General features: G+C 48.3%; 1 protein-coding gene across 1 annotated transcript in view; it reads left to right on the top strand.

Moving 5' to 3' along the window:
• The window catches only part of ACCS (1-aminocyclopropane-1-carboxylate synthase homolog (Arabidopsis)(non-functional)), a 19,511-nt gene extending 4,714 nt beyond the window's left edge, over positions 1-14,797 (top strand). Inside the window, exons 3-14 of the mRNA XM_006896772.1 lie at positions 2,147-2,217; positions 3,873-3,942; positions 4,529-4,595; positions 5,903-6,000; positions 6,469-6,546; positions 7,508-7,608; positions 8,684-8,773; positions 12,799-12,844; positions 12,950-13,091; positions 14,181-14,323; positions 14,435-14,588; positions 14,685-14,797. Coding sequence (XP_006896834.1) covers positions 2,147-2,217; positions 3,873-3,942; positions 4,529-4,595; positions 5,903-6,000; positions 6,469-6,546; positions 7,508-7,608; positions 8,684-8,773; positions 12,799-12,844; positions 12,950-13,091; positions 14,181-14,323; positions 14,435-14,588; positions 14,685-14,797 — 1,173 coding nt within the window. The remainder of the gene's footprint in view (positions 1-2,146; positions 2,218-3,872; positions 3,943-4,528; positions 4,596-5,902; positions 6,001-6,468; positions 6,547-7,507; positions 7,609-8,683; positions 8,774-12,798; positions 12,845-12,949; positions 13,092-14,180; positions 14,324-14,434; positions 14,589-14,684) is intronic.
• Positions 14,798-16,433: the final 1,636 nt, after the last annotated feature.

The following is a 16,433-nucleotide window of genomic DNA, read 5'->3' as shown; positions in this document are numbered from 1 at the left end:
AAATAATGAGGTTGGCACAGGACAGAACAAAGTCCAGATCAGTAGTTCATTGGATCACTGTGGGTCATACTCAACTCGACAGCACCTAACAAAGTGGGTTACCAGCACAACCTTTGGGTTACCAGAGCTCTGCATGTAAATAGCCTCAAAAACATAGACTGAAATAAAATACGCTAACATAGTTAAGAAGCAGTGATCTTTGAGTGTCTCTACTTTTGCTTTTAATGTAATGTACTTAGTTGAAAGTCTGTGTGGTTTTATGCTTTTAAGTGGCCAGTTTTAACATGTTGTTGTTAAATGCTGTCAAGTTGCTGCTTGCGACACATAGCCACCCCTTATACAAGAACTCTGAACCCTGCTCTATCCTGAGCCAACCTTATTGTCTCTGACACACCTACCCCTACCACCCCAGTCACTTACTCAATTCATTTCTTCGAGGGTCTTCCTTTACTTTGCTGTCCCTCCACCCTCCCATTCATTTGATCTTGTTGTGCATGGAGTTGAATAATCTGGGGCCAACTCTGCAGATTTTACCTATATAGCCCATGGTACCTTTTAAGAGAGCCCAGTGCTGTCTAATAGAAATAAAATGAGAGCTGTGTGTTTAATCTTAAACTTTCTATTGCCATTGTTATAGTGTGCTGTCTAGTTGGAACTGACCCATAGCTGAGCCTCCAGTGAATTGTCAGACAGGAAGAGTTTGCCCATCCTTCTCCCGTGGAGCAGCTAGTGGACTCGAACCTTAGGCCTTTGAGATTGCAGCTTCTTACCACGTGGCCACCAGAACTCCCTATATTTTCTGTTAAGAAAGTAAAATAAAACCCAGTAATAGTAACTAATATTATATTTTATTTAGCCTGCTATGGGTCTGTCCTGGAGAGGGTAAAACCAAGTTTCTCCTTGGAGGCTAGGATTTTGAAGCGCCGTTTCACAGACTTTGGGCATGTGGTCAGGAGGGAAAGGGACTGATCCTTGGAGAAAGACATCATCCTCGGAAGGGTGGAGGGACAGCACAGGAGAGGAAGACCCCGGATGAGATGGATGGGTACAATAACTAGGGCAATGGGGTTGGGTGTGCTGGAGTCAGTGAGATTGGCTCAGGACAGGGCAGGCTTCAGAGCTGTTGTCCACAGGGTCTCAGGTAACTCAATGTCATGTTACAATAACAACATTTCCAAAATTTGGGGCTTTAGTGAAATAGTCTGTAGGGAGTTGCACTGCTAACCCAAGGGGTGTTCCTCTCTGATGGTTCAAATCCACCAGATTGTCTCGGGACACTGTTCCCATGTAAGTGACAGCCTCAGAAACCCAGTGATGGGTCTTCAATGAGTCAGCTCTAACTCGCTGGTAATGAGAATTGATATCCAAAATATTGCTATTTGAATAATACATAAAAACACGGGTGTGATATTTGATATACTTTTTCATTCCACATCTTGAAAAGTTAGTATGTCTCCATTCGGTCCAGCTGCATTTCAGATACTCAGCAGCCCATGTAGCAAGTGGCCAGTGGACTCGGATTTGAGAAGGGAGAGATGACACGGCAGCTGGGAGCCGTTCTCATTGTCCGGTGTCCTGTCTTACCTTTGGCCCACTGCCCACGGCCCTTCCTGAGCACGTGTCTGTGGTAGTCCTCACCCAGCAACCGGCCAGGGAGGGGTTGGCTAGAAGCCCACACGTTTTCCCAAAGCGTGAGGTTGAGCTGAGCCTGTTGGACAACAGTGTCTGGTGGAGCTGGAACCAGCACTGTGGTGAGGACATCCGTTTCCTGAGCTCGCCCGTCAACCCACCCCGGAGACTCGCAGAGTATCTTCATCTCCTGCCACTCACTCCCTGAGCAGATCCGCTTCCGCTTTCCCAAAGCCGGAGTGTCGTAGGACGCACAGCACTGGATTAGTGAAAAGCCTGGATGCTCTGCTCTGCCGACTGCTAGCTCTGTGACTAGGTTGCCCCACTTCTCTTTGCTGAGTCTCCGTTTCCTCTTCTGCAGAATGGGCGTGAACATACTGTATCCACGCTGCTCCTCTTGGGGCCTCTCTGAGGAGCACACCCAGCCCGAGGCTGTGAAGCTGACAGCTTGGTGGGAAGAGCCGGGTGGCTGCAGGCGGCACTGCTGGCCCTCATGTTCTGTCCTCTCTGTCCCCAGTTGAGCGAGAGCGCCACGCGGCGGGTGGAGCCGTCCCTGCTACAGTACCCTGACTGGAGGGGGCACCTGTTGTAAGTCTTGAATATAGAACAGGGAATCACACATGGGGGTGGTTTTGTGCCCCGGGACATTTGGTAACATCTGAAGACATTTTTTGGTTGTCACAACTGGAAAGGGGGGGGAATTTATAGACATTTAGTAGGTAGAGATGAGAGATCCCACAATGCACAGTTCAGCCTTCTATGACAAAGAGCTAGACCACAGTGCCTCATATCAGCCTGAGGAAGCTGGCTGTAGGCTGATGGCCTGGGCCTGGTTGTCAGGGGCTCGTCGGGTCTCCTGAAGCTTCTGTAGAGAACAGGTGCCTCCTTCCAGCCCCACCAGCTCAGGTGGTCCTTTACCTGAATCCATGAGTGAGGTATGGGGAGGACCCTCAAGTGAGGAGTTTATGGCATTTTCTCAGTTCCTTTTGGCGTGTAAGGGGAGCCTGAATCACCTTTATCCCTGTCCCTAGTGATCAGATGAGAGGTGTAGAAAATGCTTATCGTTTTAAAAATCACAAAACTCCCAAATCCGCTGCTCTCAAGTTAGTACTTGCTCACTGCAAACCTCGAGCTGGTGTCAGGACTACGTATCTTTATGGAAGGAGGCCACCCTTCTTTCTTTGCAGCACAGCTAGTGGATTTGAACCACTGATCTCTCGGTTAGCTCGATAATTTACATACCATCCTGCCAGGGCACCTTTAAGTATACTAGTAGCATTTGTAGAAAACTTCCTATGGGCCAGACAGCGTTTTAAGGGCTTACTGATAGGGCAGGATTTGATCTCAAGGTGGCAGACTCCAAAGCATGCATTCTAATGGTAAGTCAGAGGGCGGGCCTGGAGTCAGACCGCTGGACTTGAAGGTAGACTTGGCCACTTAGCAGCATGAAGGTTTCTTTGAACTTCAGTTACTGCATCTTCAAAATAGGAATAACAATACTAGTTGTTGTTGTTAAGTGCCGTCGAATTTTAACAGACCTGTAGCTGACCCTCCAGTGGGTTTTCAGAGGCTGTAAATCACACTAGTGGGGAGGAGGGTGCTGGAAGGATGGGCAGTCTCCTCCTGTGTGATTAACTGCCTCTGAAAACCTGCCGGAGGGTGAGCTATGGGTTGATTCCGACTTGACAGTACACAACAACAACAACAACAACAACAAACCCCTCTAGAGGAGCTTTCTCATCTTTCTGCTGCCGAGCAGTTGGTGGATTCGAACCTTGTGCGTTTGGGTTGAGAGCACAGCTCCTTAACTACTAAGCCATGCGCGTTTCCTGACAATAATAGCCGTGACTGTATAACTAGGTTATTAGGAAAATCAAATGAGTAACACTTTCTAAACAGCATCTGCGTCAGTAAGTACTTGCTCATATTATCAATAATACCTATAATAATAGTTCTCATGGTAATAGCATTTTAGTATTGTTTTATTTTCTTGTTAACCAGGGTGCCATGTAGAGCATGACTTTGATGGTCTTGAAGTCTCCTGGTTTTGTGGAGCTGGGTGTTGAGAGCCATGGAAGTTGCCATGCACGTGGGTGAGGGAGGGCAGACTTGCAGGCTGACCTCACGCCCCTTTGTGGATGGGGCGGCGATGGCTGCCGCTCTCTGAAGAGTCACAGAGGAGTGTGATTCAGACTGAGGGTTGAGCGCCCCCTGGCAGACACTGTCTGTCTGCTTATCTCCAGCCTCCGGGAGGAAGTGGCCAGATTCCTGTCTTTCTACTGCAAGAGCCCAGCACCGCTCAAACCAGAGAATGTGAGTCTCCATCCCTCTGCTCTTCCTTGCTCTGAGAGCCTCCTCTTCCCGACGTGTGGCTGACCTGGGGTCAGGTGGGACTGAATGCTGCCTTTCACTTAGGTTTGATATGTTTCAGGGGAGCACTGGTGGCACAGTGGGTAGGGCATTGCCCTGCTAGCCCAGCGACGTGCTCTCTCTGATGATTCGAATCCACCAGCTGCTCTGCAGGAGAAAGATGGGCAGTCTCTTCTCGAGTGATTTTACAGCCTCTGAAAACCCACTGAAGGGACAGCTAGGAGTCTGTTCCAAGTCCATGGCAGTGACTGTGATTGACCTTTAGGGTCTGGATAGAGTTCTGCCCCATTTTGTTCTTTGGTCCCTCTTTGCCCCAAATACTCCAGGTAAGACTCACAGAGGGACCAGCTCCCCACCAGGCTCCATTCTCAGGGTTTTCGTTGGCGGTCAGGAGGGGTCTTTGGGCACTTGGTGGACACTCAGGAGGGACTCTTTGACTTTACCTGAGTGCCATGCAGGCCCGTAGGCTGTGGGTCCTTGCTCTCTCCAGGGACAGGTTCATCTTGTGCCTTGGATATGTCGCCCTCAGGTGGTTGTTCTGAATGGCTGCGCCTCCCTCCTCTCTGCCCTGGCCACGGTGCTGTGTGAGGCCGGGGGTGAGTAGACTGCTGGGTCAGGATGCTCGGGGCTGTAGTACAGTAGCAGATGAATCAAGACGCAAGTCAGTGGCTCAACAGGACCCCGGGGACCTGCACTTCCGAGGAACTGGCGTGGTGTCATGTTATGCGCTGCCACTCTGGGATCATCTCACCTCTCCTTCATGGTCCCAAGGTGGTTGTCGCACCCTCACCTGACATGTTGTCCCAGAGCAGGAAGAAGGGAGCGAGGTTGTGCCCTGCCTGTCTGTTGTCTTCAGGCTGGGGTCAGATAGGGCCTCCTTTTCAAAGGAGTCCCCCGCAGAATTCCTCTTGGTCTCATTGGTCAGAACCAACGGAAGCCCATTCAGTCAATTCCTGGTCAGGGGGACTCGGAAACCCCTGGTTGGCTTAAACCAAATTTGGTTCATTCCTGGAGAAAGGCGGGTTGACTGACCTTGACAATACATCCTGTTCAGAACTAGAGGAGTGTCTCCCCATGTTGAGTGGCTCTTGGAGGTCACCTCATCCCGTCCACTTGCCCACAGTTAGTTAGACTTCCCTCTTTGACCAGTCTCCAAATAGTTACCTTTCACCGTAGGGCCCCCAGGGTGAGGCACTCACCTCTTCTGAAGCAGCACGTTCTCTATTTGGACAGTCCTAGACTTTGTCACATTTTCCCGTTTGTTGAATCTCCACCAATCGTTTTGCAACTTTTACTCCCCGCTCCCAATTCTGTTGTTAGAGCCATCCAGCATGATGAGAGCTTCACAAGGGCCCTTTAACCCTCACTCTCCTCATCTGTAAAATAAAGAAGATAACAGTGCCCACTTCACAGGGTCATCATCAAGAAGACCCAGTGATACACAATGCAGAGCCGTGGTTGGCGTAGCTCCCAGAATATAGTAGATGCTCGTTAAATGCTGACAAGTCACCAGGGAGCTCTGGTAGCCTAGGGGTAGGGAGTTGTACTGCCAACTCAAAGGCAGGTAGTTTGAATCCACCAGCTGCTCCTTGGGAGATGGAGGGGCAATCTCCTCCCCTGTGATTTATAGCCGCTGAAAACCCACTGGAGACTCAGCTCAGCTGTGCATCGGTGCTGGCTTGATGACAATGGGGTTGAGAGGTTTTGAGTCTTTATTAGAAAAGAAATTGATCTCACTGAATCCAAACTTCAGGAAGAATTTTAGGGTTTAGGGGAGACCTATTGTTGAAGGAGAAAGAATGCCCCCGAATGTTCCTCAAGGGAGAAGCAGCAAGCCTAGTGGATGGGGTCCTGGGGTGAACTGGCCACAGGGTGACAAGCCCTGGTCCGCTTCTGCCCCCAGATGCCTTCCTGATCCCGACCCCTTTCTACGGAGCCATCACACAGCACATCTATCTCTATGGCAACGTCCGACTGGTGTATGTCTACCTGGACAGTGAGGTAAGTGTTCCTGGGATTTCGGGTGGGATCTTGTTCTTTCTGTCAGCAGAACATCCTGCACCTGAATTTGAAGTTGACCATGGGAGAGGCCATGCCGAGGGCTCTGGTTGCAGGTGAAAGGAGAGTGGAGCCTTCTGTTGTGTGTCTGCTAGTTTAGTCTCCTGGTGATTTAAGGTCTAAGCTTTGAGATCCCTGGAGTAGATGTAAAAACCAAGACCCAGTGGGTGGTGAAGGAGGTGGAGTTACCCCAGATGTAAATCCTGGAACTCTAGTGAGAGAAATGGAAGTCTGATTTGGGCATCCCTGCTGTGGTGAGGCAGAAGTGGACAGTGGTGAGGGAGACTGGAGTCCCCCTCTGTTCTGGGGACTGTTCTAAGGAGGCTGGGGTGACAGGGCTGAGGAGAGGCCAGAAAGTTCAGGTATAAGGGTCAATGAATTGAGCTGGTGGCTTTGGGGGTCTCATTCCAGAGCACTGGACCAGACACACGTCCCTTCCAGCTGACAGTGGAGAAGCTGGAAATGGCCCTGCAGGGAGCTCGTTCTGAGGTCTGGGGGCCAATCTAAGCCCAAGGTTGGGGAGTGGGTGGGTCTGCACAGGGCCTTGCCCCTTCTTCCAGTGACAGACCTCCTCTTGGGAGTGGGGCTGCGACCCTGTTGTGGGGCCAGGGCAGTAGGGTGTTAGCATCGGGCTGACTGTTCTAGAGGTCACTCGGAACTCTGTTCATGGACTGGCTTCCCAGGAAGGACTCAGTGCTCTCAGAGGGGCTTAGAAACATACGCCCCTTCACCATCCTCCCCCCTGCCTCCCACTCCCACTCCACCTGATTCTGGCTGAGGTCAGATGTGGAGCTGAGGGGGCAGGTCTCCCAGGTGATTTGAGGGGGTGGTCTGTGGACCCCACTTTGAGGGACTCTGGGGCCTTCTGAAGAGTCCTGGGTTGTGCAGCTAACATATTCAGCTGCTAACTAAAAGTTTAGTAGTTTGAATCTACCCAGAGACACCTTGGAACAAAGGCCTAGTGACCTACTTTGGTACGATCAGCTGTTGAAAACCTTCTGGAGCACACTTCTACTCTGAGCTGTGTGGCCTCGGGGAGTTGGAATCAAGGGGGAAGGCCAAGGCCAATCCTTTAATGGTTCCTTTTGGACCCCTTTCTAAACATCTATCTCCTTCATTTCCTTTCTCCATCATCAAAATGGTTCATGGAGGAAATTTGGAAAGTACAGACACCGCCCTGTAATCCCACCAGCCAGAGCAGCCTCTCCTGCCACGGGGGCCTGTACCTTTCTGGCTTTTGTTCTGTGGGCGTGTTTCCTTCTCATGACTGACACAAAGCTGCAGGCATCATTCTGGGTCCTTACTTGCCCCGTGTGGGGTCGTGAACACACATCCCTTTGCCCTGCGATATCAGCCAGCCATCTCATCCAGTGCTGGGACTTTGAGGCCCTGGCCTTTGAGAGAAGCGGAGGGTCCCCTGAGGCTCTCCTGCTCCGTTGATTGGTTTCAGGATGTGACAGTCAGAGGCCTCATCCTTATCAACCCCCAGAACCCTCTGGGTGACATCTACACCCCAGCAGAGCTGCAGGAGTACCTGGGATTCGCCCAGAGGTGAGATGCCCTCCCCATATTCCCACATGTGTCTACACATATCAGGGTGTGAGGTGGGCATTCCTGGGAGGCCCGGAGGGCCCTTCCCCGCTACCATGGACTTGTACCTGCTTTGTTCCTGGCCTGGCAGCAAGGTGAGGATGGAGGACTTTACAACAGCTTTCATTTACCGCCCACTCTCCAGGCTCTAGGTGTATGTATGCGTTATGGAATCTATCTCATTTAATTCCCAACAACTCTATCAGTATCTGAAAAACAAAACCAAACCTCATTGCCATTGAGTCAGAACCAACTCATAGCTGACCCTCCAGTAGGTTTTCAGAGGCTGACAATTACATTGAAGGAGATTACCCAAACCCTCTTATCGCCATTTAATAGGTGAGAAACTGAGGCTGCAAGTGTCCAAGTGACCACATTTGTGCCCAAACATACTGATTAGTGAGACATGCAGCCAGCCTTGAATCTGATGGATCTGAGACCTGTGTATTGAACTGCCTTTCCTCTTCATCACTTTTATAAGCTCCACTGGTGTTTATTTTGGGGAGCTCTGATTGCCCAGTGGTAAGAAGCTGTGCTGCAGTTCTGAAGGTACGAGGTTCAAATCTACTAGCTGCTTGAGGAAGATAAATGGGCAGTCTCCTTCCGTGCAATTAACTGCCTCTGAAAACCCACCGGAGGCCTAGCCCTGGGTCAGTTCTGACTCGATGGGAATAACAACAACATCTTCTTAATGAGATCTGGTGTCACAGTGGTTTGAACTCACTGGCTGCTCTGTGAAAGATGGGGCTGTCCGCTTCCCCGGATATTTTCAGCTTTGGAAACCCTTTGGGGCAGCTTTAATGTAGCTTGTGAGGCCACTGAAAGTCAGAATCGACTTGCTAACAATGAGTTTGGTTGAGTTTAATCATTTACTTTGAAAAAAAAATAGATGGAATACAGGGGTTCCTAGGGGGAAAAACGTTTGGCCACCTGGGCTGGACCACAGTCCTTTGGATTTCTGGGGTACTGCCTCCCCACCTGGGAGCTATATTTACTCTAAGAATTAAGTTCTCCCCTCCCTGCCACCCACCCTCAGGCACAAGCTGCACGTGGTTGTGGATGAGGTCTACATGCTGTCAGTGTTTGAGGAGTCAGCCACCTACCACAGTGTCCTGAGCCTAGAAAGGTGAGGTTACCCTGACAGAGCTGCTTCCGCCCCCACCCCAGTATCCCATAGCACCCCACTAGCCCCTGTTGTTCCACAGAACCTAACCAGTCAAATCCTCTGATTCCCCTGACCCTCATACCCCCTAATAGGAAGATGAGAGAGTTGGACTAAATCAATGGTTTGAAAATTTGTCTTAGTTATCTAGTGCTGTGTGACAGAAATAGCTCAAATGGATAGCTTTACAGAAAAGAAATTTTGTTTTCTCATCATAAGTCCAAATGAGACTCTCAGCTGTGTCCGTGGCTTCTCTGAACCTCCCATCTAGTTCTGGTGTCTGCCCGCTATTCATGTGGTTCCTTTGCTTATAGATGGTCTTCACATGGCATCTGTCTCCCTCTGTGGGCTATCTCTGCTCTCTTATTTGGAAATGATTAACTTTAGGGTCCATCCTACACTGGTGTGACTTCAACTAATGCCATGGTTGGTGACATTAGATTGCATTATGAAAAGTAATTATATTATATCACATCCATTATATTATATAATAAGAGATAATTTGCTCTAGACTAATATTTGGCCACACCATGGGGAATGATATAGCCTAGACAAGTTGACATGTAAAACTAACCATCATAGAATTGTGAAGGGAAGCTGGCATCCTTAGCGATTTCCTCCATCCCTTGAGAAGCTGCAATTTAATTTTTTATGTGCCAAGCACTTCTAGATACTTAAATGTTAGGTTTGGTTTTGGCAGATGAAATTTGTGGCTAAAAGACATTTGAAAACACTTGGGACAACAGCATCTCTGAAGTCCCTTGTAAACTTGACTTACGAGATTTTAGCAGTTCTAACATTTATTCAGAATTTTCAACTCTGTTAAGTACTTTCTATCAAGGCTTTGAACTGGCCTTTTCTGATTCAGTCATAATTGATGAAACAAAATCAGAATGTGCCAAAATTTGTAAAATGTGAATGAACCAGAATAATTGGAAATTACTTCAACTGTTGTTTTAAAAGTTTCTACCCTATTAGAAGCTTAGGGAGCTCTGGTGGCCTGGTGGTAAGAAACTGTGCTGCAACCCTGAAGGCACTCAGTTTGAATCCATCAGCTGCTCTGTGGCAGAAGGATGGGCAATCTCTTCCTAGGCAATTAACTGAAAACCCCATGAAGAATCAGCTATGGCTTGGTTCCAATTGAATGGTGTACAACAAAAACAACAACAATTAAAAACTTAATCTCTTTCTTAATAAACAAAGGCAGCTTTTTCACTGGCTAGATGTTGTTGTTGTTATGTGCTGTTGAGTCATCTGCAACTCATAGCGACACTATGTACAACAGCCCCAAACTCTGCCCTTTCCTATGCCAATCTCACTGTCTCTGACACACCCTCCCCCATTACCCCAGTTTCTTAATCAGCAGAATCAGAAACAATGGTGCCTGGCTCAACAATGGCAGCCCACCAAGCCACTTTATGTCACTCTCCACCATCCTGGCAATAATTTCTGCATCAAGCTCCTAAAAGGACTTATTACTCCTCTTCTGAATTTCCCATTCTAGGGCTTCAACTTGTAATTGTCCCCATTCCAGTTATTGATTTAGGCACCCACATTTTGCAAATTCTTGTCTGCCCTAGTTTTGCTTTATTAGTCCTAACAACCAGAAAGAACCAGTTCAGAGCCCTATGCCTCTTATCTAATCCTTATAAAGTATAAGGACATGGAGCATTACTCTTGTTCATTTATGGATTAGAAAAACAAAGCAGAGAAAAAAGTGACTTGTATGTAATCTTCATTTAGTAATTTAAAAAATATTTATGAACCTCTTGTGAGAGGAAAGTTCTTTGTTAGATACTGAGGCTACAAAAGCAAACCAGAAAGGTATATGTTCTTCTTTTGTTATCTTTTATAGCTAGTGAAAATAAAACCCTTAGTAGCTAACTATTCAGCCAGTCATTTGCTTATGGCCATGAGAAGGGCTTAAAAGAAATCTGAGGAGCACTGAGTAATCAGTTTGGGGTCCCTGAGTAGATGTGTATGCTTAGGGCTGGTCAGGGAAGGTCTTGTTGAGGAGATAATACTTGATTTGAATCAAAGGTGGGCAAATTGTTGTTGGTTTTTTATAATTTTTTTTATTACTTTTAATGGATGTTTACAGATATTTTACAGATATTTCCTTCATTATTGGACTTTTCTCCCTACCCACTCCTCCCCCAGTTTTCTCCTCTCTTTGAAAAGTAAAAGAAAAATTCTTTCATTGGTATACAATCCCCCTCTCCCCCCAAGTACACTCCACTATGCAACCTTCATTCTGGACTCTTGTCAAAACCATAATACCCAATTACATATCACTATTAAACTGTCCTCTCCCTCATCTGTTTCAATGCACTATACATAATTTATTCAGTTTTTCTCAATCTCACCCCAACTCTGATGTCAGTCCTGTTTTACAACAGTGGCACTGTGCAATATTTGTCTTTTTGTGACTGAGATATTTCACTCAGCATGATTTCAGAGCAACAGTGTCAGACTGGAGACTAAGGTGCACCTGCTCCGGGCTATAGTCTTCGCAGTTACGTGCTATGCATCAGAGAGTTGGACAGTGACTAGGTTTGATAGAAAGAGAATTGATGCCTTTGAGCTGTGGTGCCAGAGAAGAGTGTTGAATATACATGGACTGCTAGGAGAACAAACAAATTTGTCCTGGAGAGGGTAAAGCCAGAATGTTCCCTGGAGTCAAGAATTCTGAAGCTTTGTCTGACATATTTTGGGCATGTATCAAGGAGGGACTGGTCCTTGGAGAGGGACATCATGTTTGGCAGAGTGGAGGGGCGGCAAAGGAGAGGAGGACCTTTGATGAGATGGATCGATTCTGTGACTAGGGAGGTGGGAATAAGTGCATTTGAGATGGCTAGGTTGGCACAGGATAGAAGAGCGTATAGAGCTCTTATACACAGGGTCACTATGAGTTGCAAGCAACTTGATGGCACATAACAACAACAATAACAACAAGATTTCCTCCAGGGTTGCCCATTTTGAATAACTGAATAATTATTTGAATAATTTGCATAGTTGCATGAGTGTCTTGTTTTTCAATGCAGCGTAGTATTCCATTGTGTGAATATACCACAGCTTCTCTATCCATTTGTTGTTGATGCAAGTTGTTTTTGTTATGTGCCATTGAATCAACTGCAGCTCACAGCAAACCTGTAAACCACAGATCCGAGCCTTACACTATCCTGTACCGTCCTCCCCATCTCTGATAGCCTCGAGCCCACTCCAGCAGTCACCGTGTCCATCTCTCTCATTGAAGGTCTTCCTCTCACTGACTGACCCTCCATTTCCAAGCAGGATGTCTTTCTCCAAGGACAACCCCTTCCTAACAACATGCCCAGAGTATGTGAGGTGAAGTTTCACCATTCTTACTTCCAACCTACACTCGGGTTTTACGTTCTCCAAGACCGACCTGCTTGTTTTCCTGACTGTCAGTGAGATATTCAGTACTCTCCTTCTACGCCACAACCCAAAGGCCGTGGTTTTTCATCTGTCATCCTTAGTCATTGTCCAACTTTCAGATGCATAGTAAGTGACCATAGAAAAGAACATGACTTGGGTCAGGTGCCCCTTAGTTTTTACACTGACATCATTGCTCTTTAGCAGTTTCAAGAGGTCCTGTTCTGACAGCAGATTTTCCCAATGTGATGTGTATTTTTATTTCTTTGTTGCAGGTAGCAAGGGTGGTGATTGTAAATCTCAGTCAGATAAAATCATTGACAACTTTGATCTTTTCTCTATCTAACATGATAGTGCCTATATACTTTAGGCTTTGGAGTCCATAGTAGTACAAAAGTAGCCATCGACGATATATAAATGAGTGAATGTGGTTGTATTTCAGTCAAACATTATTTATAAAAATAAGCGGTGGACTGGACTTGGCCCGGAGGTTTAAGTTTACTGCCCAGTTCTAAAGGGATTGGTGATTCCGACTCAGTCCTCATCTCCCCATTTGTTTGAAGCCTTCTATTCCCTTTGTGTGCTCTCTACAGGCTTCCTGACCCCCAGAGGACCCACGTGATGTGGGCGACCAGCAAGGTGAGCTCCTGGCTGGCCATGCGGGTGTCAGACAGGTGGCAAGAGGGGTGGAACTGGTTTCCTCCAAGAAGGACTGGCCACTCCCTATCTACCATCCTCCTCTAGGACTTCGGGATGTCTGGGCTCCGCTTTGGCACGCTGTACACAGAAAACCCAGATGTGGCCAGTGCCGTGGCTTCCCTCTGCCGCTACCATGGCCTCAGTGGCCTGGCCCAGTACCAGATGGCGCAGCTGCTCCGGGACCAAGGTGACTACCTGGGCCTGGTGACCTGAAATGGTTGGGGGCTGGGGGAGTTCTTCCCAGTCTAACTGTGATGAGGGATTGTCCAAAATCAGGGATGGTTCTAGAAAGAAGAATTGAGAGTGGTTGAAAACACAAGCGCTGGGTCCAGACTGGGTTTATACCCTACTAGGTCAGTGCCTGACTGTATAATTATACACATTGCCCACCTCTCCGAGCCTCACTTCCTCGTCTGTAGAATAGGGATCCTAGTGGTGCCTGTCTGGTTGAGTTATTATGGTTTTTAATGAAATTAGGCTTGACCTGACGTACAGCAGGCACTTGGCCAGCAGGAACTCATTGTTACAAGCTGTGAGCACAGGAAAACAGAGAACAGAGGCAACTAAGGAATGACTAGAGATTAACAGAAGAAAACAACGCAAAACCAACTGTTAGCATGGAGTTCACTTTCCCCTAGCTGTCTATTCTTTCCCTAGGTTCAGGAAGTGAGTTTCGATAACAAAAATTTCTTATGATTGCCACTGCTTCTTGCTGTTCGGTGCCATCGAGCGCACTATGACTCATAGCGACGCTGTGAAGAACAGGTCTGAACCTTGTGACCAGGGTGTTCCTTAGAGGCAAGGCCGGTGAAGCTGTGTCTCACATGCATTGGACATGTTGTCAGGAGAGGCCAGCCCTTAGAAAAAGACATCACGCAGGGAAAGGTGGAGGGTTAGAGAAAACAAGGTAGACCCTCAATGAGACGAATGACACGGTGACTGCCCCACTGCACTTAAATATCGTGGAGACCATGATGACAGAGCAGGACAGGTGACTTGGCCACACCTAACCACAGCAACAGAAGTCAAAAGAACAAACGGATCTGTCTTAGGAGAAAAGCAACCAGGATGCTCTTTTGAGACAAGGACATTTCTAAGGAGCGTTCTGGCAGCCTGATACCATACGCTTTGTGCCACCACCAGGGCTCCCAGCCTCCTCGCAAAGGGGCTAACTCATCCTCAGAAGCTTGTGGCTCTTTCCTTTTCAAATCTGAGACAAACCTGGTGGGGAACTGATGGGGGTGATTTATTTATCCTTTGGTGTCCACCCAAACAGACTGGATCAGCCAAGTGTACCTGCCGGAAAACCATGCCCGCCTCAAGACTGCCCACACCTACGTCTCAGAAGAGCTCCGGGCCCTGGGGATCCCCTTCTTGTGTCGGGGGGCAGGCTTCTTCATCTGGGCTGACCTGAGAAAGGTAAAACAGGTGAAGGTGGAGGCTGAGAGGCCTTCATGTATCGGGGGAACAAGTGTAGGTTGAGGCTGGACTCCTTCTTGGCTGCGCCTTGAGCCCCGCTTCCCCTCCCAGTATCTGCCTGAGGCCACCTTTGAGGGGGAAATGATGCTTTGGCGCCAGTTTTTGGAGAACAAAGTGCTGCTGTCCTTTGGCAAGACCTTCGGGTGTAAAGAGCCTGGCTGGTTTCGCTTCATCTTCTCGGACAAGGCCCACCGCCTCCACCTGGGTGAGTGGTCCACCTTCCCAGCCCAGTCCCCACCAGGCCCTTCTTCCTGCTCTGTATTTCTGTCCCATCCATCCCACTCTGTCCTCCTCTTCCCAGGCATGCAGAGGGTCCGGCAGGTGCTTGAGAGCAAACCCCAGGTGGCAGAGGACCCCCCTAACTCTCAGACGCAGGACAAAGGCAGCAGCCAGCCGAGAGGAGCTGGTTGTTGACTTGTGGCAGGCACTGCGGACTGGAGTGTTCTAAAGCTGCAGGATACCCAGCTTGGCCTGACCTCCAGGAGGAAGAGCTTCTCACTGAGCCGGACTACAGCCCCTGCTCCTCTGCCCCCCCCCTCCCCCCAGTGAACACAATGGGGAGGAACTCAAAGCTTCTGTTGTGAGTGGTTTGCAGAGTGGAGGAGTCGTGACTACTCCTAACTGCAGCCCTCGGCCTCCTGAGGATGGGGAAAGGAAATAAACAACCTGTACCTGCTTTCTGATGGCTGCTTTCTGACCGCTCCATCATTCACCCTTCTTTGTTGCCATGGAAACCAGCCAAAAACACGGCACACAGAAGAGAGAATATGCCTAGCGAATAAAAGAGTGTTCGTTTACAAGCTCCAAGGAGAATGGATTTAATTTTATGTTCAGAGTGTTCTCCCAGCCCTAGGATGTGGGGCCCTGGAGCGTGCAGGAGCCGGGGGTGGGCCTCGGGCTGGGGCAAGGGCAGCAGGACCCAGGGGGCTAGCCAGGAACATTTCTGAGGCGGGAATGCTTCTCCTCCTGGGAGGCAGCCTTCTTCACTGGTGTCCTCAAAGCAGGGTGGCCTTGTGATGATTGCAGGAGGGAGGGGTTGGCGCCTGAACCCTGATCTCTGAGGCTGCTGTGTGGCCAAGCTGACCAGTGCTGCCCTTCTTACATGAAATACACAAAGGAAGGAGTGCCCGCTCTATGTCTAGGGATGCTGTGGTTCAGAGCCCAGTGGAAAGTTCTCTGGCACAACCTTACAGCTGTGTGCTAGGACTCTTCCAAACAGTTCTAGTGGTCTAGTTTGTAAGGAGTTGCACTGCTGACTGCCTCTGTGGCAGTTCGAATCTGCCAGTGGCTTAAAGGGAGAAAGATGGACCGTCTCCTCTTGTGCCTCTTACAGCCTCTGAAAACCCACCGGAGGGCCAGCCAGCCATGAGTTGATTCTGCCTCAACCACAATATATTTTAAAGTTTAAGCACACTGTTCAGGAGCCAACACTCCTGCTTAGAAAAACTCTCTTTTCCCTCTTTCTGCTTTTAAATCTGTTGTTTCCATGCAGACAGTCTTGCCTTTTGGTTTAAGCCTGCTCTGTTTGCATTTCTTTCCATTCATTCATTCATTCATTCATTCTTGCAGTCTTTCACCAGATACCTTTTTCAGAACTGGCCATATGCTGCCTCGTTCGCAAGTGTTATTTCTAACTCCACAACATCACCAGGATGCTGCCCTTACCATCCCTGCTTTACAGATGAAGACACTGTAAGGAAACTCTTCAGAGAAGTGGAACAACAGATCCAAATTCAGATAGTTTATAAGGAGCCAGGTCAGGATTCAGTTTGGTTCAAAATCTTGTCTCCTTTCTACTTTGCCACTTTCGGGATGGGGTGGGAGGCCGCCCTTGACGCTTCACGCTCTTGAGAACCAAGCTTAACACTGTCATCCATGTATGTATGTATCCTCATTCTTATTTATTTTTCTATCCTTATTCTTTCTTATTCTTAAAATATCATTGGCTAAGCATCAGTCCTTTGCATTATCTTATTATTTTTGTTGTTGTTGTTGTTGCATGTACCATCAAATCAGATCTGACTGGTACAGGAGGAAATTGTCCCTCCAT

Source organism: Elephantulus edwardii, unplaced genomic scaffold, assembly GCF_000299155.1.
Source record: "Elephantulus edwardii isolate Elephantulus edwardi_28Jun2011 unplaced genomic scaffold, EleEdw1.0 scaffold00189, whole genome shotgun sequence".
Classification (NCBI taxonomy): domain Eukaryota; kingdom Metazoa; phylum Chordata; class Mammalia; order Macroscelidea; family Macroscelididae; genus Elephantulus; species Elephantulus edwardii.
The sequence above is the reverse complement of the archived record's forward strand: the minus strand, read 5'-3'. Positions and strand labels throughout refer to the sequence as shown.